Source organism: Dermacentor andersoni, chromosome 2 (assembly GCF_023375885.2).
Source record: "Dermacentor andersoni chromosome 2, qqDerAnde1_hic_scaffold, whole genome shotgun sequence".
Lineage (NCBI taxonomy): Eukaryota > Metazoa > Arthropoda > Arachnida > Ixodida > Ixodidae > Dermacentor > Dermacentor andersoni.
In genome coordinates, this window is record NC_092815.1 from 212741951 (window position 1) to 212764544 (window position 22594).

At 43.8% G+C, this 22594-nt stretch overlaps 1 protein-coding gene across 3 annotated transcripts in view; it reads left to right on the forward strand.

Annotated features, from left to right (window-relative positions):
* The window catches only part of LOC126540163 (4'-phosphopantetheine phosphatase), a 190969-nt gene that overhangs the window by 145995 nt on the left and 22380 nt on the right, over positions 1-22594 (forward strand). For all 3 annotated transcript variants that reach the window (XR_011892904.1, XM_072286618.1, XM_050186949.3), the window contains 4 exons: positions 4331-4486; positions 8932-9044; positions 9478-9565; positions 17511-17715. Coding sequence is in view for 2 of the 3 variants with exons in the window: in XM_072286618.1 (XP_072142719.1) it covers positions 4331-4486; positions 8932-9044; positions 9478-9565; positions 17511-17715 (562 nt within the window). In the remaining variant the exon portion in view is untranslated. The remainder of the gene's footprint in view (positions 1-4330; positions 4487-8931; positions 9045-9477; positions 9566-17510; positions 17716-22594) is intronic.

A 22594-nucleotide genomic window follows, 5' to 3' on the forward strand; every position in this document is an offset into this window, starting at 1 on the left:
GTTGTTTCTTGACTCGTCTTCCATAACTTGGACATCAGCTAGACAAGGCTGCTTGCAGCATTTGCAAAGAAAAAAAGAAGCACAGCTTTACTTCAAAACAGTGAACACTTGCTGTTTTGAATCTTCCTTTCTAGTTTCATTTTGTGGATCAACAGTGTTTAGGACATTGGTATCATAAAGGCTGTACTATTTAGAACACATATTTTAAGCATGCATGGTGAACTGGTGGGAGGCTACACAGGGTGTGCAATGCAGAGTGATAGTTTACTCAGGCAGTGCTCTTGCTTTCATCAAGGTTTAACAGTTGCCCTCCTTCATGTTTTCAAATTCGTACACTAAATGATGAACACCTGCATCTGCAAAAACCTTATAAGCATGGGATGAGGCTCTGGGATGATGAGTTGTTTTCTGTGCTTAAAGGGGCCCTGAACTTGGTGGAATAACATAGTCCATGGGTAGCATACGCTGCTGGGAACATCTCAGCCAAGTTTTGCTGTTACACACATGGTGTATGGAGCTCGCAAGCAGAGCGCGAAGTCACCTTTCACTCAAACGCTCTCTTTTCTTCAGAAGCCTGCTCCTTGTTCTCTTCTGGACACTTAATTTCGTAAGAAAGGGGATTCTCATACGTGGCTGCTATTGGTAGCTACGGTCAGCTACATGGTGCAGATACCATGGTAGCCACGTGGTGACACCACGAGTCCACTGGCTAAGCGCACTGTGGTTCGCTGAGGACAACTGTGTTTGGCTTACGTTTAGCGCATCATAGGCGCCAAAATCGGAAGTTGTGGCATCTACGTTAACATCCAAAATGAAATTCGAACTGCATGCCACGGTGACATCTAGAAAGCGGAGTGTTGTGGGCATGCGCCACTCAGCTGTAGCCTTCGCAGTGCAAGGCATTGAAGAAAAAAACGGGAGCACAGCGAAGGCTGTGATTGATTGCCAATAACTCCACTTCTGCTGAACGCATTGACATATTTTTTGCGGTAAAGTATTTCGGCAATAGCCTATTTTCACTTCAAATGCCTTTCTCCACTTCGATAAAAAGTGGTTCAGGGCTCCTTTAAGGCGGGCATGAAAGTACATCTCTCAGCAACAGTGGTAGTTCTCCATCAGGTAGTGCTATATATATACCTGCACAAAATGTGCCATCATTAACAACTGTGGGCGCATCCAAGCATGTCTAGAGTCAACAATAGCTATAACATTTAACAAATCTCTTCTTGTATTTGTTAGATTTAGCACAGGGCAACTTGAAGACCGGAAGATAAGGCTGAAAAGTGCTCACAGTGTAGTCTAACAGAACTCTGTTCACTTACTACTCATATCTGAGCTAGTTTATTCATACTTATTGTGGTATAATAGGTCATGAAACAATACGAAGTAAGACCAGTACAGAAAAGAGCATTTAGACTTACACTTCAGCCGGGGCTAGTTGAGACAATAATTCGGGTACCATGCTAGGCACATCACAGGTAGGATATGTGTGTTAGCTGAAAAGGATCTGTAGACGACCGAGAACAAACACACTCTTTCACACTGGCATTACACCATACGTATTACACCATAAGAACTCTCATAGCCAGAAGCTCTGCAGTCATAGATTTGTATTAATATTAACAATTAAAGGGTTTTCCTCAGGCATACTTTATCCTTTCTTTATGAGGACAAGCTACTCACTTAATAAGCAAGGTGCTAAACTTTTTTTCAGGGCTCTATATGGGGAGCAAGCTGGTCATCAGGACTTTGTCATTGTTTGTAATAGAATGAAACATTTTGTTACAGTGTGTAGTTTGAAAATGTTGTGTGCTTATGTTTCGCATAACTGAGAGCAAAAGGCTGGGAAAATTTATTCATTGTCATGGTCATGCAGAAATGTGCTGTCAGCTGGGTTTATTACGACCATGCCACGAAGCCATTCACACACGACGAGGACAACATTGCAGCGACAGATCAGCAGCAATTAACTTGCGTACCTTTCCTACATCATCATCTTGTATGCCTGCAATGATCATTTCCGTGGGACACATACATATTACCATGTTCCTTTGCTTCACGTTATTATCTGTACCAATCGTATTCATGCGTATTCCCCTGTATTTCAAGGCATGATAAGTTCTCTCTTGTTTCATAGATGACTTCCAGCAGTCTAGAATTGAACCTGTTTCTTACAGACATGAGCCCTCTGCCAAGCAACTTGCCATGTTTGCATATCACAATAGTCCTCACCCACAACCACACCACACTCGCTTACACACAATGCATGTTACACAGCAGATGATTAAAGACGCATAGGATTGAGTGGGGTGCTTCAGTTTCCATTTACTTCAGCAATGGGAGCTGAGTCATTGTGTTACGTTTACTGAATTAAGCATTGTGTAGCAGTTAGACTCAGGAATGCCTCCCATGCCGTGGAAGCCACAGGAACAGCTGGTTCAGGGAGAATTTGTGAATGATGAAAGCGCAGCGTAATGTCATTGTAGAGTGCATATGAACGAGGAACGTGGTTGCCAATCAGATGACCCAGTGAGCGAGAGTTGCTGAAGTGTTTCAGGGTGCATCAGTGGTGATCAACTAGCAAAGATGACTGTTCATAGCTCCAGACGCCAGTCATCACAAAGCAAGAGAAATATTTTCTCATATATTTTTCTCTCATTTCAAATGCATAAGTAGCAACTCGTTGATATGATTCCGATATTTGCAATTTCCCAATGCCAATGTTCCTGATCGAGAAAACAAAAGATGACCCAGGTTAGTTAACTTCATTTTTACTGGTTCATACGTTCCTGGAAAACATGATCTATCGGCATCAACATTCAGTACATCACCAAACTGCGATCATGTGATATGTTTACTGGCCATTAGATCTCGTGTAAACCAGAAAAGGTGCACGATGATGTAGCGTCATGTTGCCCTTGGCCATGTTGCCTTCCTTCCGAGTCATGTCAGGGAGGACAGTTGCCATGTTGCCTTTGTTTTACTGATTATGATGATCGGCGTCCATGTTGCGTCCATCAACCTCACGGAAAAACATCGGTGCAGACTCAGTCTCCCATTCTGGTAATAGTAAATCTCCTCCTAGATCATCGCATGCTGCATTCACAGCTGTCACCACCAACCCTATTGTGATAGTTATCTTCACCTATCTATCTGTTTCACATAGCGTGGTGCATAGCTGGAAGCGTACTGCGCACTTTTAACAGGCAATAACCCAAACATGCCACCGTTCCTTGTTGCAGGTGGCGCAGTAAGCATAATGCTTCGCTCTGGCAGCATCAGAGGCATCGTATTTCAGTGTCTACCACCAGCTCAGTACCTCGATTTTGTTTCGGCTTCCTATCACCGTTTCAATATACATAAGCACTAGGAAAACAACACAGCACATCTCGGGTCGCTTAGGCCCCACGAGATCGACATGCGTGGGTGTCTGGTGCCGTAACGATTTGTGCCAAGCAAGCACGTCAAAGCTTCTCGCTAAAATGCTCCTCTCGAAGAAGCTGCTGACCTAGGCCGAAGTTGAGGAGTGCAAACATAAGTGTGCCGAAGCGACAAAAACAACAGTGCACGTCTCTGGCTGCTCGGGCCCCGTCAGCTCTGCTTGCATCAGCGTCTCATGCTGCAATGATTCGCGCAATGCTTCGTTTTGCATAGATATCAATTACAGTTGAATCTTGCTTATTTTAGTGACTTCAGGTCGTATGTTCTTTCAGTTAATGTGGTTTTTTTTTCTCACATTTTTTTCCCAGAACATATTTACAAGGTTCTACCGTACTTGAAGAAAACTGCCTGGGCTACACCCATTCACCCATTGCACCTTGTTTATATCAACTGGCAGGCATGGTGTGAAGAGGGCATTCTTTAATGCTATGATATGAAAAACTTGCTCACTAATTAATTGACAAGTTCTGCCGTTACTTTTCTCTGAGGTCTTACACTGCCACATTTTTGTTTTACACTGAGCAGTGGTGCTGTACAGACCACTTTTAAAGGAAGCACCCAGCTGGTAATAAAGCCAATACTATAACTGAACCACTTCTACATTATTGAGATTAAAGAAAATGACTGATAGTAAGCATTAGGCTAACATCTATACATTAAAAAATAATCTACATGCCTCCATTTCATAATTTGGCTGTAATTGGTCACCAAATATTAATTGAGTGTTCACTTTAAGGGACCGTACTATACTTATAGTAATAAACCACTTTTCCGTATACCAAAGGGGACACAAATATCTGCTGATGGAAGTGACACGTGTTGTTACTGTATGCCTCCAATCCCTGTCCCGTGTGCAATGTTCAGAGTGAAATGTTCCTTGCTCGCACAGATTGACCAGCTGGAGATGGACCGGTTTGAATGGCAGCTGGTGTACTGCCCACTGCTGGCCGATCCAGCACATTACCTGGCTGACACGGTGGACCTGACACAGGATGCCGAGGCCCGCCGCTACTGGCTCCAGTGTTTCCAGGAGGCCATTGACAAGGTGGGAGCACTGCTTTGGTTATGCTGTTTTACTGCTGCAGCACCAAGTCCCGGGTTCGATTCCTGGCCATGGTGACTGCGTTCTAGTAAAGGGCAAAATCCAAAACACTTGTGTAACGTGCTTTGGGTTCGTGCTAGAATGAGCCTACGTAATGGAAATTAATGTGGAACTCTACACTATGGTGCTCTTCATAGGCCACTGTGCAGCTTCCGGTGTGTTAAATCACATTCTTTTTATTAATTTTTTTTGCCTCACAGCCCTCTAAGGCAGAGGAAGGAAAGTAATGAAATGTAGAGCTGGGCCCTCATTACAGCACGGATTTCCCTGAAGATATACCAAAAATGATCAGGAAGTCGAAAGCTTCTATGAAGACGTGGAATCGGCGATGGGTAAAGTCAAAACAAAATACAGTATACTTATGGGCGATTTCAATGCCAGGGTAGGCAAGAAGCAGGCCGGAGACAAGTCAGTGGGGGAATATGGCATAGGCTCTAGGAATAGCAGAGGAGAGTTATTAGTAGAGTTTGCAGAACAGAATAATATGCGGATAATGAATACCTTTTTCCGCAAGCGGGTTAGCCGAAAGTGGACGTGGAGGAGCCCAAATGGTGAGACTAGAAATGAAATCGACTTCATACTCTGCGCGAACCCTGGCATCATACAAGATGTAGACGTGCTCGGCAAGGTGCGCTGCAGTGACCATAGGATGGTAAGAACTCGAATTAGCCTTGACTTGAGGAGGGAACGGAAGAAACTGGTACAGAAGAAGCCAATCAATGAGTTAGCGGTAAGAGGGAAACTAGAGGAATTCCAGATCAAGCTACAGAACAGGTATTCGGCTTTAACCCAGGAAGAGGACCATAGTGTTGAAGCAATGAATGACAATCTTATGGGCATCATTGAGGAGTGCGCAATAGAAGTCGGTGGTAACGCCGTTAAACAGGAAACCAGTAAGCTATCGCAGGAGACGAAAGATCTGATCAAAAAACGCCAATGTATGAAAACCTCTAACCCTACAGCTAGAATAGAGCTGGCAGAACTTTCTAAGTTAATCAACAAGCGTAAGACAGCGGACATAAGGACCTATAATATGGATAGAATTGAACAGGCTCTCAGGAACGGAGGAAACCTAAAAGCAGTGAAGAAGAAACTAGGAATAGGCAAGAATCAGATGTGTGCGTTAAGAGACAAAGCCGGCAATATCGTTACTAATATGGATGAGATAGTTCAAGTGGCTGAAGAGTTTTATAGAGATTTATACAGTACCAGTAACACCCATGATGATAAGGTGAGAGAGAATAGGCTAGAGGAACTTGAAATCCCACAAGTAACACCGGAAGAGGTAAAGAACGCCTTGGGAGCTATGCAAAGGGGGAAGGCAGCCGGGGAGGATCAGGTAACAGCAGATTTGTTGAAGGATGGTGGGAACACTGTCCTAGAAAGATTGGCCGCCCTATATACACAATGCCTCATGACCTCAAACGTACCGGAATTTTGGAAGAACGCTAACATAATCCTAATCCATAAGAAAGGGGACGCCAAAGACTTGAAAAATTATAGACCGATCAGCTTACTGTCCGTTGCCTACAAAGTATTTACTAAGGTAATCGCAAATAGAATCAGGAATACCTTAGACTTCTTTCAACCAAAGGACCAGGCAGGATTCCGTAAAGGCCATATTCACAATATCAATAGACCATATTCACACTATCAATCAGGTGATAGAGAAATGTGCGGAATATAACCAACCCTTATATATAGCCTTCATTGATTACGAAAAAGCATTTGATTCAGTCGAAACCTCAGCAGTCATGAAGGCACTATGGATTAAGGGTGTAGATGAGCCATATGTAAAGATACTGGAAGATATCTATAGCGGTTCCACAGCCACCGTAATCCTCCACAAAGAAAGCAACAAAATCCCATTAAAGAAAGGCGTCAGACAGGGAGATACGATATCTCCAATGCTATTCACAGCATGTTTACAGGAGGTATTCAGAGACCTGGAGTGGGAAGAATTGGGGATAAAAGTTGATGGAGAATACCTTAGCAACTTGCGTTTCGCTGATGATATTGCCTTGCTTAGTAACTCAGGAGACCAATTGCAATGCATGCTCACTGACCTGGAGAGGCAAAGCAGAAGGGTGGGTCTGAAAATTAATCTACAGAAAACTAAAGTAATGTTTAACAGTCTCGGAAGAGAACAGCAGTTTACGATAGGTAGCGAGGCACTGGAAGTGGTAAGGGAATACATCTACTTAGGGCAGGTAGTGACCACGGACCCGGATCATGAGACTGAAATAACCAGAAGAATAAGAATGGGCTGGGGTGCGTTTGGCAGGCATTCTCAAATCATGAACAGCAGGTTGCCGCTATCCCTCAAGAGGAAAGTGTATAACAGCTGTGTCTTACCAGTACTCACGTACGGGGCAGAAACCTGGAGGCTTACGAAAAGGGTTCTGCTGAAATTGAGGACGACGCAACGAGCTATGGAAAGAAGAATGATAGGTGTAACGTTAAGGGATAAGAAAAGAGCAGATTGGGTGAGGGAACAAACGCGGGTAAATGACATCTTAGTTGAAATCAAGAAAAAGAAAAGGGCATGGGCCGGACATGTAATGAGGAGGGAAGATAACCGATGGTCATTAAGGGTTACGGACTGGATTCCAAGGGAAGGGAAGCGTAGTAGGGGGCGGCAGAAAGTTAGGTGGGCGGATGACATTAAGACGTTTGCAGGGACAACATGGCCACAATTAGTACATGACCGGGGTAGCTGGAGAAGTATGGGAGAGGCCTTTGCCCTGCAGTGGGCGTAACTAGGCTGATGATGATGATGATGATGATGATGATGATGATGATGATGATGATGATACCAAAAAACGAACTTTGAAAGCTTGTTCATCTTTATAACTAAACCTTAGAACTGTGGTGAAGTTGTGGAAAAGTAAACAACCTCAAACTGTTCAGCCTAGAATATTATTTATACTCTGGGGTCCGTGTTAACACTAAATGTTATGGATGGTACAGGGATCAATACCCCACACCTCCATCAAACTATTAGTATGGAGGATGTATGTTTATTTACAAATGAAGGCTAGCAGAGGTGATAGGCCAGACGATAGCCACTGAGGTCTGGCAGTCTCATGCAAGATTGTCTTTGTCTTATTTTCCAGCCTTTTTTGTAGTGTCACTATATGTAATTTTTCATCTTGAGCACACCAATGAATTGATGTAGTAGTGTGATTTGGCTTCAAGATTTTTAGTAATTGAGGAAGCCACATGGTCTATTGTTTATGTGGCACTACTTAGCACCAATAAGCCAGAACATTTTTGGGAGATGTTTAAAATAATCATAACTTGTTCTAGTTTTCCTTTATGATGATATGTTCTCTAGTCCTTCTCCTGTCCGCACTACCTGAAGAAACACAATGCTTACGCTGTTCACATCATGTGAGCCAAACTGCAGCAGGACTTATGTGCAACTGTGTACAAAAAGAGAGAAATGAAAAAGAAGAATGCAAGCTATTATTCCCTGAAATAAATTAGACTTCTGTATTGTGAATGCTTAGCCAAGTGCTTATACCTTTAACACATGCTAAATCTAGTGTAATTGTGCTCTAAAGCCCTAATCCGTTTCCTCCCTCCCCCTTTTCCCCCAATATCTGAGGCTTTTGCTGCAGCATTAATTTACTCGAGTGTACGAACTGTCTCGACGACTTCAAGTTGAAGTCTTACATATTTATCATTTGGGTCTAGATGCCCTGTGACCTGTCCAAAATGATGCTTTTACATCTGGGGGACATCATTCTTTGCTATGGTTATATACCAATAAATAAGTAAATACTGTAAGGGATGAGGCATGGTGACCACTTTTCAGACTAACCAACCAGATAACTATAGATGCTGCCTGATGGCCAGTTTGCAACACTTTTGCGACACCTACATGAAGCAGGTGTGTGTCATTTCATTTTAATGCTTTGTGGTGTAGCTAGTGCGAATAAAGAAATTATTATAATGTTGAAAAAGGACCTGATGCACTACTTCAAAGCTGTGAAGCCCTGTTTCGAAGTTGTGGTCAGAATATTTGGCACCCTCGCTCCCAGTCCTGCAGACATATATTCCACCTCACCACTTCCATGCAGTGCAGTTCAGGCTAGGGCTCATATTAGCCAATCAGAGACGAGAACAGCATATGTGCTTCAGAAAAGGGAGGAAGGCTTGCCCATTGTGCACCCCTAATCATTCTGTGACACTTCTATTTTGTCGGCATCATACAAAGGGCAGTCAGAAGCAGACAGTGCAGTATCCATTCATCTGGTTCTGTTTTCTGTCGGCTGACACGACCGACAGCTATCTCGTCACAAAGTTGACGAGATAGCTGAGTATAGCGGACGAATGTGGGAGAAGTCTGTGATACATGCCTTCTGTTCCTTGCTTCTGTACAGTTCGTGGAGGTGGCAGTCCGCAGCCAACCCCACAAGACGGACGCGCCGCTACGTGCCAGCCAGTTCCAGCAGAAGTACCTGTGCCGCCTGCAAAACCTGCAAGACCACCCGTTGTGAGTTGGGACCCGACTTCACGTTTGTCATTTTCATTGTGGCCCCTCCCTTGGCCAGAAAAGAGCAGTGAATGTGCTGAGGACATTATTACAGTGTCTGACTGTCCTTGCCCTCATGCAGACACCTGAGTATGTTGCAGTTTTATGTCCGGAAGGGTCAGATGCATGCATATTGCTGGGCATTTTCAGCATTAGGAAGTTTGCCTTTACTTTGTTGCAGTAGGGTGTACTAGGACAGTCTGTCACTGAAGCAAGTCATATAACAAGTCTGTCTAAAAATTCTGTTAAAACATCTGACATGGGGACTTAGTGCCAGATTGTCCATAATTAATAATACAATTAGCGGAGATTCAGTACAGTGTTAGCTTGCTGTGGCAAGTGGTTATGGCACTGATGACTGATAAACCTTCTCATCCTTTTTTCTCTTACGCAGTGCCTATGGCTCGCTAACGGTGCGTAGTCTGCTGGACATGCGAGAGCACTGCCTGCTTGAGTTCGACTTTCCAGATCCATACTTCCAGGTGTGTTGCGTCTTGGACTACATCCACAGAAAGATTTACTTGCAAAACTGAAGGGTGGCTAATGCAATTGTCGGTTTTCGCTTTCTTATGTTGAAGTCCTGTTAAAAGCCTTGCATGTGACCTGGTGCAAGTGCCTAGCAATAAGGTTCACATTCTTGAGAAGTGGAGCACATCCACACTTTTTCTAGTGTGCTAACCACGTGACAAGGAAAGTTACTGGTAGTTGATTTCTCATGTTTCCTTCATATCGCATTTACGCACCTTCCAGTTTGTGCGACATAGGATAGAACACATGACAGCACAGTGGCTGTCACAGTACACAAATTGTACACAAATTGTACACAGTGGCTGTGGTTCAATCCACTGCCAAAGTCTTTACACAAAACAAAGAAGTTGACTGTAGTGTTAAACATATTTTGCTGCTGATTGAGTGTGCCATAAGCATTGCAGACAACTTTCCGCTGTTGTGTGGTTTCTCTTGTATCGGACAAACTGGAAAGTGCATGACTGGAGGAATGAAAGAAATCAGATACGGTAGTCCTCTTTTCCACATAATGACACATTCCACAAAAGAGTTGGTTTGTCCTCCTCATCACCTTAAAAAATCGCTGACGGTTACAATACTCCCTAATGCGAAATTTGAATGCAGCTCTGTACATGTTTTCCTTTCACTATGTATTGAGGCATCGCACTGATCACCGCACCAACTAGCAGATCTACGACGTATGGAGCTATATATTGACCAGCCACACAGTTGCCACTTCCCGGCAGCTGCAGCTTATGCAACCGTAATCTTAACGGGGAAACACTTACTGCAAACATTGTGTACGAAGGCGAGCTTTCCAGTTCTTTTTGTTTTCTTTGCCCAACATGGCCGGCGTCGCGGATGCGCAGATGTGAGCGCTATCTGGCGCTGCTTCAAGGTGGCTTCCTCTGCTTTCCTCCTCGTGCTTTCGCTGTGCCGTCCCCCTTCGCTTTCCTCCTCACACTCTCTTGGCTCTCGCCGTTCTTCATCCGCCGCTGCACTTCATGTTCGCTCTTTCATATTTTGCTGTGCTCATTCACTCAGTTACGCCACCGAGGCATGCCAGTGCTCAACACAGGAAAAGGTGCTTAAGAGCTGTGCTCTGAAAAATCCTAGTGACACAAAACGTTCTAATCAGTTCTTGTTGTCAACCGGTCCCATACGAACCTGAAAAAGTACTTGCTTGATCCTATGGCATGGGCACATGCACGGGTGCCTCGCCACCTTCATGTATGTGGACAAAGGTATCTCTCCAGTTTGTTCAGATGAAAGCGTCTTTTGGTTGCCTAAATGCATAGAAACAGCTAAGCAGAAACATGCTGTGCCTAAGTGCATAACGTGACATGGCGGTTCTTCGCATTGACTTTTCATTCTGGATTGCCACATCTTTTAGTAGAATTTGAAGTGTACCATGCATTCATTTTTCATTGTCGCTGACGATGCAGCAGTATGTCTCGCACTAAGTACCGGTCTTCTCTAACAGAAGTGGCAACAAAATGATTGCATGCTTGACATTAGGGTCACCTGCATCTAGCTTTTTGTTACAGAAAAATATTTTAGCTTGTAACTTCCGATTTAATTTTGGAGAGGAGGAAGGCCATTGCTATGAGTGTGGACAAAGGTGTCTGAGGAGGTTATGCATGCGTGGCATGTTCAGACTATCAGCCCCTTGTGGGAACTCTATTAATCTCCCCGGTGCTTCAGCACAACAGAAAACAAGAAAGAAAGTAGGGGCAGCACGAGCTCTGTTTTTCAACTGTAAGTTTATGTGAAATACATTACAATTACGTACACAGCATAATGCAACTTAGAAAATTTGCAGGCCATAGTATAGTGGCATGCAGCTGGCACAAGATAGGGGTAATTGAAGGTGGCAGTGGACCTACAGTGGACAAAAATCAGGATTAGGACGATGATGAATGCAAATATACCGAGTCTTCCGTAAGTAGGAGCGCCATGCATAGTTCACTTTTCTGTCTGAACTATGGCTGTACTGGCTAGTTCACACTGCAGTTTTTCTCAGAGGTACTTTCTCTGTGGGTTCTGTTAATACAATCGACTCCTGTTATTAAGACCTAGGTTATTTAGACTTCTTGCTTAATTTTAATGCATTGCAAAGCCCTGGCGAGAAACTATGGAAGCAAAATTTGTTTAGTTCAAAAGGGAAAGCATGACACTTTGGTTAATTAAACATTCACCAGTGTCCCATCGTAAGCATAGCAGTCACCGAAAGCTTCAAAGCACAAGATATTCAACAAATGGCACTACTGCTTCCCTAAGCAATAACAGTGACAGCAGCAACTTGTCCTGCAGTGATAATGACGTCTTGCACTGTGTCCTGGGCAATCTCTCTTTTGAGGATTTTGTCGGCGTCGGCAGAGGTGTTTAGGTCTGTGGGCTACTGACCGACAATGACACATATATTTATTGTGACACTGCATTGAAGAAAAATAATTTCAGTTATATAAAATAGTAGTTTGAAATTTGTTCGCTTTGCCGACGTTTGTGTATTAGACCTTTCCGACAATTCGGCCAAATGTTGCAGTCCTGCAAGGGTAGAATCAATGGGAATCGACTGTAACCATATTTGCAGGCTTTAGTGCTTGCTCCCTGTTTACTTACCTCGAATGTAGGCTGAACAAAAAAGTGAGGACAGCGTTCACAAAAATGAAAACAGCATTCATTTAATATGAATATGCCGAGCTCACTCTATGTTATCATTGGTGCTAGCCTCGTCGCTATAGCCCAGACCACACGTAAACTTGCGGACACGCACAAGCTCGTGCCCGCACGCTCATGCATGCGCAGACAATGCAGTGCGGCTCGCACACATAGAAACTCAGTGAATCTCAGTGAAAATCTCGGTGAACAGCTCCTCTCTGCTATTGCATGCTTATTTTCGTTATCGCTGCCATCTCCTCGTTGCAGCACATGCAAAAAGCGCCTCCCATTGCACCCTCCAACGACGGACGTTTTTCTCATCGATGCTGAAGTCCCGCACGGCTTGAACGTTTGACGACGCCTCTGCGGCTAGCACAACTTCTTGTTTGAAAGCGGCACTGTAGTGGCATCGCCTGTTTGGTGTCATTACGATAACGCCATGCCACATGCTGCAGGGTTGCCAGGTCTTTGGGAGAAAAAGTAGCCGAAAAATTCCAAAATGTAGCCAAAAAAGTTGTCAATTGCAGCAAAAGCTTTAATTTAATAGCCCAAGAAGTAGTCACGTTCCGACAAACCAACAATTGCCAATTTTTGACGTGAGAATAATGAAGAAAAAAAGCAAAAAGGACCTGTAGTTTGCTTCTTCACTGATGGCAAACAAGATTAACAGAACAAAGCAAATGTTATCACATATTATTGCGTCATAATTTACCATAATGACCAGCTGATGTTCCTTGATAATTTTCGCCGCCCACTTCCGTGCTTTCTCATAGCTGAAGCTGTGTCTCCAGTTTCAGTACAATAAACGCGCTGCACACTGTCCTTGCACTACTTTGACTTCAACTTCAAACGTTCCCGTGCGAACTGTATGATGTCACATACTTCTCCCCCTGGTATGCAGTCTCATAGTCACATAAACATTGACACCTGTAATGTCATGGCTGTCATGGCATGTTTTCAGTCATTGTAGTCGTTTCTGCCGCCAAGAACCATGGTCTTGAGATCCTCTATAGAGGTAAGTATCGCTGGCAGTGATATCAGGACACCACCTACTGCTTCCATCATACGAAGGGCGCAAGAGCATTTACTTTAAGATTTGTTAATTCCTGTTACTCAGAAGTAGCTGCTTGGGCCTGTTGAATTATCCATCCATGACAGTCCCAGACTCCCCGAAACGTTGATTTCAGCCAACAAGCATTGCACCTGAAACATCTCGGGCAGTCTTGGACAGCCCAGAATAAGTCGAATAGGCCCATTGACTATATGGTGAATTTGATATATTTTCATCTCCTGAATTCCAGAAGCTTCCATAGCTTGCAAGATACAAAAGCCTGGCCTTCAAGGTCTGACGTTTGGGGCTGTTGCTTTGAGGGGGCCGTTGGGAGGGAGTGTGATTTGAACACTTCCTATACCAATTACCACCGCCAAAAGTAGTTAGAAAGTAGTCAAGTTGCCAAGCACAATTTTCGGTTGCCAGAAGCCTCTAAAGTACCGTATTTACTCGCATAATGATCGCACTTCTTTGTAAAAAAAATTGCCACAAATTCAGGGGTGCGAACATCATGTAGGTTAAATTTCCCGCGAAAATAAACAAATTTTTTTTTCATCCCACATTTGCTGCGGGATGACAACAGGTCAACAAACAGGAGTCTGCCGCTGTAACAGTGCGGGACACCAAAACAAAAATGGCGGCCGGCGGAGCAAGTCAAACGCTATTTTTTTTTTTCTTTTCACAAGTACATTACGCACACTGAAACAGTTTCTTTCGTATCATTAATGAGTAATATCGTTAATATCGGCAAGCTTGCGACAATAACATAGCCATGCCCACTTTGAGGGGACAGAAACAGAGATGGGCGCGCTTAGCTGCCAGTGACATAGAAACACATGGCAGGCACGCTGCAGAAACTGCGGCATTTGTCTTCACTACTATCCTAATATGGCACATTTCCGCTGACGGTGGGCGAATATCTTAGCTGTGTTACAAGCATCGGCGTATGAATAGGGTACACTTCTAACATATCAGTGTAAACGGGGCCACTATTGTGGCTGCTCAAGATTAGTTGTGTGCCCACAAGTGCACACGAGAAGAATCGAAAGACGCCTTTTTTGTTGTTGTTGTTGGCCGAAACCATTATGTCTACAAGTAATAAAGCCAAGGCAAGTTTGGTTGTAGCTTTTTTTTTTTCATAGGAGGTCAGAAAGTGATCAAAGGAATGAAATAGGGCACCTGCTTAATTAAGAATGTTTGGTGCGTGCAGACCACTTGGTATGTCTTCAAGAGTCGTTTGCATAGCATTCGAGAGCATTCGGCAAATGGTAAGTGTGATCATCATTAGCTAGACTTGGCACACAATATATTGCTGCGACAAGTTCAGGGTGCGATCATTACACGGGGAAAAAAAATTGAATTTTGATGGCGAAATTCAGGGGTGCGATCATTACGCGAGTGCAATCATTATGCGAGTAAATATGGTAGCCAATTTGGCGACAAATCACCAAACCTGGCAACCTTGGCACGCCGATACGACACAGGTCAAAGTAGCGACGTCGCTCGTGTACTTCAGTTGGCTACTGGCGTGGCTAATAGCGGCTGTGATACTGACTGTCCTAGATGACGCTAGCTCTGCACCATATTTATCATTTTCAATTATATAACCTGGCTTGTATTTTAATATCCTCAAATATAGACTGACCCTAGTGTTTGGCGTATGATTATTTGAAAAAGCATGATCGGCCTAGATTTGAATATATATGGTACATGCCTGACGCTTATGGTGGCAGCACTGGTGACTCTAATAACGGCAGCGTTCGTTTTGGCAGCACTTGGGGTACAGTGAATGCACCGAAACACACGTTTTCACCTGTCAAAAATGCCCACTTTTGTCCTGGCCCAGGAAGATCTTAAAGTGAAAACTGTAGCTCACAATTAACGATATTACCGTATTTATCTGATTCTAACGCTCTCGTTTTTTCCAAGAACATTTGTCCCAAGATTGCTTAGTAAATGGCATTTTAGGCTAGCAGCAGAGTTCCGTCAGAGTCATTGTCTTTGGGACCCTCGTCTGCATGCAATTTGTTACTTACTCATTGTTCTTGAATTGAGAATAAACTGAAACTGAAACTTGTTCTTGGCATTCCAGAGCATTGCATGCATTACAGAATGAACTAGAGAAGTGGTTAGTCTAGGTGTGGGCCACCATCTCGTTTGTGATTGCAGAGTCTGATAAATGCAAAATATGAAAGATGCTATGGAATGTATGGAGGACGACATGTCGTGGTTCTTCATAGATTGCAATAAAGTACTTTCTGAGAGTGACGACGATGTACATTAAGTAAATAAATTTTCGTTCTAGGACTAGTTTCATCTTAACGTTTCACCTCTAACGTAATTTTTACATCAGTTCTCTGCCTTGAACCCATAAAAAATGGGCACGACATGCATTTGATTCGGTGTCATGTTGTAATCAGAGCAAATACTGCCAAATGAATCAGTGGTGTGTTCTGGTGTTTTTCCTGCCTCTTGTTTTAATTCAACCCACCATGTATTTCAACCAACCTTGTTGGTCCCATCAGGGTTGAATTAACAGAATTCGACTGTATTACTAGAAGGAAATCTGACTCTGCACTCATTCAGCTACATAGCTTTTTCTGTGATTTGGCTTGACTTTGTTTACAAAGCACACTGTAGTTTCTTTTAGTGTTAGTATTTGTGGTTCCATTGGTCATGCGTGCTAGCTTCATAACTTTTCCTTAGAGCCTTAAAGGCTTTAAATTCACCATTAATTTTATTGCACAATAAATTGACACTTTTGAGTATGCGTGGCCCTTAATCTACATATTTAAGAATTCAGGAGCATCTCCAACCAAAATGTGTATTTATTAGACCCAATGTTTCAGAGCCAACTCTGCTTCTTTCTCAGGGGGTTAGCAATAGTTATGGTGGGGGCGTTCAGCTTTTCAAAGTATTTTATAATAAGGAGAGGGAAGTGGACAGAGAGTATCGCGAAGATGATAACTTTTCGTGTGTCCTTGACCGACGGGAAAGACGAATGGGTTCCAAACAGAGGCACATGGGCCAGGCAGTGGCGGCGTCAGTGCTGGATATTAGGTAATTATGTCAACCAGACAGCTAATTCCGTCAGAATTCTTTAGTGTCCAATCTAGAACATGTTTGTTAAGTAACACTGACCATGACGCGATTAATTTTTATTACTACTAACGAGATCTAACTTAGATCCAGAAGAACTTCAGTTTGGCCTTGTTGGTGTTTACTGTATATCATATTGACCGCAAATAAAGATGGGGACAGCGGGAGAGAACACATAAACAACATGGGCAGTAACTCTCAACTGTTTTATTCACGGCAGCCCGTGGGCATATATAGACGTATAGAACATGCGCAGAACGCAACAAAGAAGAACACTCTTCAGAGGACGACTACTATGGCCATAAGACCTGAAGTGGTGCCGTAAATTCACAGGGTCACTCACAACCTAAGGAAAGTGGCAGGCAGGTTTGGAGTCCCCCTTGTCTTTTCAGCCCCTTTTAAGCTGGCGCGGCTCTGCCCCCGCACCTCCCATGTTTCTAAAGGAAGGCAAGGCTGTGGCAAGAACCACACCAAGCCGTACGCAAAATGCAATGTAGGAGTTGTGTACGAAATCCCCCTGGCGTGTGGCAAGTCCTACATAGGGCAGACAGGACGGTGCCTGAATGATCGAGCCAGGGAACATGAACAAAAGTTAACGAAGGATGAATTGGCGCACTTGCTTGCACACTGTGCACCTCTTTTTAAGGAGATAAAGATTCTGGGGAGAAGCCATGACCAGACTGCACGCGAACTGATGGAGGCTTCTCAAAACATAAAAAAGAAAGGCCAAGACTGTGTTAGTAACACCTCCATTAGGTTGTTTCAATCAGAAATAGATTTTTTTGATAATTGGTTGCCACGCTAGGCTGATGAGTGTTCTTGTTTGTTGCATTCTGCGCATGTTCTATATGTCTATATATGCCCACAGGCTGCCGTGAATAAAACAGTTGAAAGTTACCGCCCGTGTTGTTTATGTGTTCTCTCCCTCTGTCCCCGTCTTTATTTGCAGTCAATATAATATACAGTAACTTAGATCCTTTGCCATAGGCACTAGCACGAGAGTTCTCTCTAGTCTCTTTAGATTGAAGCTCTTATGCCCAACTGCTCAGTGATTAGGTCCCGCACGAATGATTGAGCAACGATGCCTACTCTCTTTCTCGGGAATGCAGCAAAAACGAATGGAGAATGAGGCGGCGCTGCAGTTACTGCCATCGCGGCTGTCGCAGCTGGACGCCATGGGCTGGCGCGAGAGGCAGGAGGCCCTCGTCACGGGCCTGCTGGCGGGCAACGTCTTTGACTGGGGGGCCAAGGAGGTGGCCCGCCTGCTCAACAGTGGCAGCTTTGGCTTCTCCGAGGCACACTGTCACCTCCAGGGTAGGGCCACCATTTCTGACCAAGCAGTGGCAACCATCTCGCATACGTGTCTGGCTTTCTGGTGGCGAAAATTGTCGAGGGCCTGGCCCACGTGGTCGCGCAAATGGTCTCCGGAATGATGATCTAGAACATTCCCTCGCAGTGGGCCAGTTTAACCAAGGCCGTACCCAGGAATTATTTTTGGGAGGTGTTTCGTGGGGACGATGACGCCTATTTTCAAAGATTTCTATTCATTTACTTTCGTGTGTCATTTGAGCACATTGCTAACCTATGATAGTAGAAGAATATAATGCATATTGACATGTACATGTAATATATTGACATAATATATGTTAGTGGTATAATGACATATATGTAGGTAGTAGATCACCGCGACGATAATTTCAGAGGGTATCTGGGGCCTCCTAACCTCCCCCCTCTGGTTATGGGCCTGAGTTAAGAAGCTTTAGCTCGGGGGGCTCCTATACATAGACACATGGGAAAGGAGAATTCGTTTTTCTCGGCAACCACTGCATCAAATTTGATGGGATTTTTTGTATTAGAAAGAAAAACTTAAAATATGTTGACTGCAGGAAGCACATGTTTTAAATAAAAGAAAGCATATTTTTAAATAAATAAATAAGGAAATTACTCAGCAATGAAAAATGACATCACAATCCTGTAAATTGCATCTAATAATACATCTAAAGGTGACAAAATAGATGTACATATTATCGACTGCCTCAGTGTTGTTACATATGTAATTTCCCGCGTCACAAGCAATGGTCGCCACTCTGGAAAGACACAGCTGACTCATTTCACGCATCTTAAGCCATTCCACAGTCGATCTTCTGGATGACTTGCCCAGCAGGCATCGTCTGCGAATGGGGAAGTGAAAAGTGCGAGCGGAGTTTGGTTGAAGAGGAGAAAGAAGCTGGGCTGGCTCGCGTGTACCTTTGCATACGTCATTTTGTGAATAAATGTGATCCATCGTCCCAGTATTATAGATGGTTCTCAAATTTACCACCAATGTATGAGTAGGAGTTTCGCAAAACCTTCATAAACATTATAAAAAAATCATGTGAGGCCAGAATTAATATTCCAACTTTGCTCGCCGTGCATGTTCTAACGGATGCAATTCACAAAACTGTGATATCTGTTTCTGGTACCGAGTTACATATTTGTGAACATCATGGTTCTATTTCTTTTAGTCACCAATTTCTGCAATTTTTGTGAAAGAATTTGGGCCTTAAATCGAAATTCCGCTTCCAACAGTCACTATAACTTTCTCGCTAAAATGCAACAAATTTCCTTACAATTGGTTGAGGGTTTATCTCGGGAGAGCATTTCTGTGTTTTGCGCGTATTTGAATAGCCGGCATCGGAGTTCGCCCCAAGCTAAATCTTCGACATAACCCTTTCCATGCCAAGGACAGGTCTCACTCGTCCAGGCATTTAATTTTGTCTACCAAGTGCCATAGACGAGTGGCAGTCATTTCATCATTTTGTTGTGAATGCTGCGCTATCAAGTGGCACTAGCTTCCCAGAAAACCTAATTTATTGAGGACACAGTTAGCAGAAACAAGGCAGAATTCTGGTTCCCTTGAATTAAAAAAAAAAATGGCAGTGCGAAGTGAGGCAACTGCTGCGACGATGGCTGCCTTCCCGATGCAGGAATGGTGCTTTTTTTTTTTTGGACGTTTCTTCATCTTACATAAGCAATAGACCTGGAAAGCTTTAGTGAATCGTGTTCAGAGCTTCAGCTTAGCACTAATTGCGAGGAAGATTAGAACCTGTGGCTCTCAATTGGACGAGGCTTGACAAAAACAGTTTGCTGCCAATGCCTCCGTGATTTCCTTTCCAAGCCATGCCAGCAATGACATGTTGCACGGAGAATAACAAAAGGAAGCTTTACTTCTGTCCCAAGAAATATTTGGCTTCTTATGCTGTCTCTGTGGCCTTGCCTCTCTGAAACTCAAAAATCTTAAAAAATAATTGACGTAAGAAATAACGAAAAATAACAAAAATTAGCTGCTGATATTGCTATAATGAAAGTGGTTTGCAATGAATTAGTCATTAAAAAATTTAAGAATATTGATGCTTTCCTGGAAAAAAAAAAGCAGGTTCATTCCAACTGGGCCGCAACGACAGCCACCTACCATGTATGCATAGTAGCATTTCTGACCTTGAGTTTCACACAGTTAAGCTATACCTTGGCAAATCCTCTCTAAATGCATAGGAATGGGGAAATGTTTTTTTCATCATCCAGTGAACCTATTCTGGTTACATTTGTTGCACGTAAGAGAATAAGCTAAATATATAAAAACTGTTGGGAACAAATTTTTTATTTAGGCCATCAATATTTTTATTGATATTGCCAAAAATCAGGGGGGGGAAAAGACACGATGCGACAGGTGTTCAACTTTGTCAGTCAGTTATGAGAAACAGTGTCACAGTTCTGTAAGCTACACCTGTTGGGGCATTAAGTCCATTCGATGCACCACTTTCTGGCACTCATCGTACACCGACAGCCGAGAAGCGGTAGGAGAGTGCAGCAAGAGCGCTACAGACAGCCACCTTGCAGGTGAAGAGGATATCCTCCGAATCGCACAGGCTTGGAAGTCAAGTCTACATCAGCCGGATCTCTGGATGGAAATGAATAACTGGCACTGAAGAGGTCCATAGAGTGGCACAGGAGGTGTTAAAGGTTTTCCCCAGCACAGCACTCAATGAGGGCGCTCCTTCAACTACTCCCAAAGAGGATGAAGAAGCTGAGTTAGACTACTGTGAGTCAGCCCAACAAGCAAAGTTGTGCTGAATAGCTATTTTGGCCAACCTGCTTCAAGATTACGATAACCCCTTTCCAAAAGGCTATGATAAAGCGGCTTGGATAATCCTACGCTGTCTCCAAACTGAAATGGTAGTTATGCAGTTGTGGCATGCTTCACAAAGACTGCAAATGTGGCCGCCGCCGTCTAAGGGGATACAACTGTCTCGGACCACGAGTCGTTGTTGGATGCAACCTGCACACAATGTGACCGAGGAGCCTTGGCTACCATTCAGCACCTTTTGTGAGACTGCCCAGTCCATTCATGTTACCAACCTTTCTGTAATTACAGTTGAACCTCATTGATACAGTCTCATTATGTACGATTAAATGACCCAAAATGACCATTAAATGACCCAAAAGAGCTATGCTCATTTTTTAATGGTTTATATGTTCCTGGAAAACTAGATTTTTTGGCACCAACATTCAGTACATCACCAAACTGCAAACATATAATACATTCTTTGGCCGCTACATCCAATCTAAAGAAAATTGAGCGAAGCACGTGCGATTGAGAGCAGTATATAGCCACCCGTCGTGGCAGCTTTACCACAGTACTCGGCCGCCCATCTCATGTGAAAACGCTGGCATGTACTGTCTCTTATTCCGGTACCACCAAATCTCTGGGTGGCCGCATACCGCATTCACAGTTATTGCCACCAACCATATTGCGATAAGCATCTTTGCCTATCTGTTTCACAGTGCCTGGTGCCGTTGGAAGCACATTTTAATAGACGATAACCCAAACATGCCTCCATTCCCTGCTGGAAAATGTGATTGTATATGTTTTCTGGCCACTAGATCCCGTGTAAATAAGAAAAGGCGCGAGCCACATATATCGACCCACATGCCAAGTCGAGAACCAGGAAAATGACAGTGTTTATTCAGTGCCCCATGTTTAAGTACTCTTTTGCCTCTGACATCACCAGAAAATATAGTCCATGCATGTGTGCTGTTTGTCACAATAACATGCCTTGTTATGCAGCTCCTCCCCCTTTACAGGTCAAGACATTGCGGGGGACGTCTCACTCTGGTCAATTGTCGAAGCGGTTGATTTACAGGCTACCGAATGTTACCGTCACTGAGACTATTGTCGGCCACGGAGGTCACTCCCAGAGGACTTGTAATCACCTCTGGTGTGGCTGGGGTAGAAACAGCTCGCAGGTCTTTTGGCGTAGCAGGCATACAGGCCTTCAGTTGATCGGCGTGACAGTGTTTCTGTTCACTTGGGCAGGCCACTGTCGCCATCTGAGCCTCCTGGGTTGTCGTGACTGTGTCTGGTAGCCACCTTGGGCCTGGACGAAAGCTGCGAAGCCATACAGACTCACCTGCGGAGAATGGCATGTTAGATGTGCTGCGCTTCCGGTCAATGTTATCACAAGGATCAGGAATGCATAACTCCTCCAACTTTGTTCATATTTGATATGATCTTGGATTGTAGCGTGAAGCGACACGGACACAGACTAGAAGCAGACAGGGAGACACAATCTCTCCAGTGTTGTTCATCACGTGCTTGGAAGAAGTATTCAAGCTATTAAACTGGGAAGGCTTAGGAGTAAGGATTGACAGTGAATACCTCGGCAACCTTCAGTTTGCCGATGACATTGTTCTATTCAGTAACACTAAAAACGAGTTACAACAAATGATTGAGGACCTTAACAGAGAGAGAGTAAGAGTAGGCTTGAAGATTAATATGCAGAAGACAAAGATAATGATGAATAACCGGGCAAGCGAACAAGAGTTCAGGATCGCCAGTCAGCCTCTAGAGTCTGTGAAGGAGTATGTTTACCTAGGTCAATTAATCGCAGGGAACCCTGATCATGATAAAGGCAATTCACAGAAGAACAAAAACTGGTCGGAAATGGCAGACATTGTCAGCTCCTGACTGGAAGCTTACCGTTATCATTGAAAAAGAAAGTATACAATTGGTACATTTTACTGCTGCTGACATGTGAGACTTGGAGACTGACAAAGAAGCTTAAATATAAGTTAAAAACTGCACAAAGAGTGATGGAACGAAGAATGCTAGGTGTAACTTTAAGAGACGGAAAGAGAGCGGTTTGGATCAGAGAGC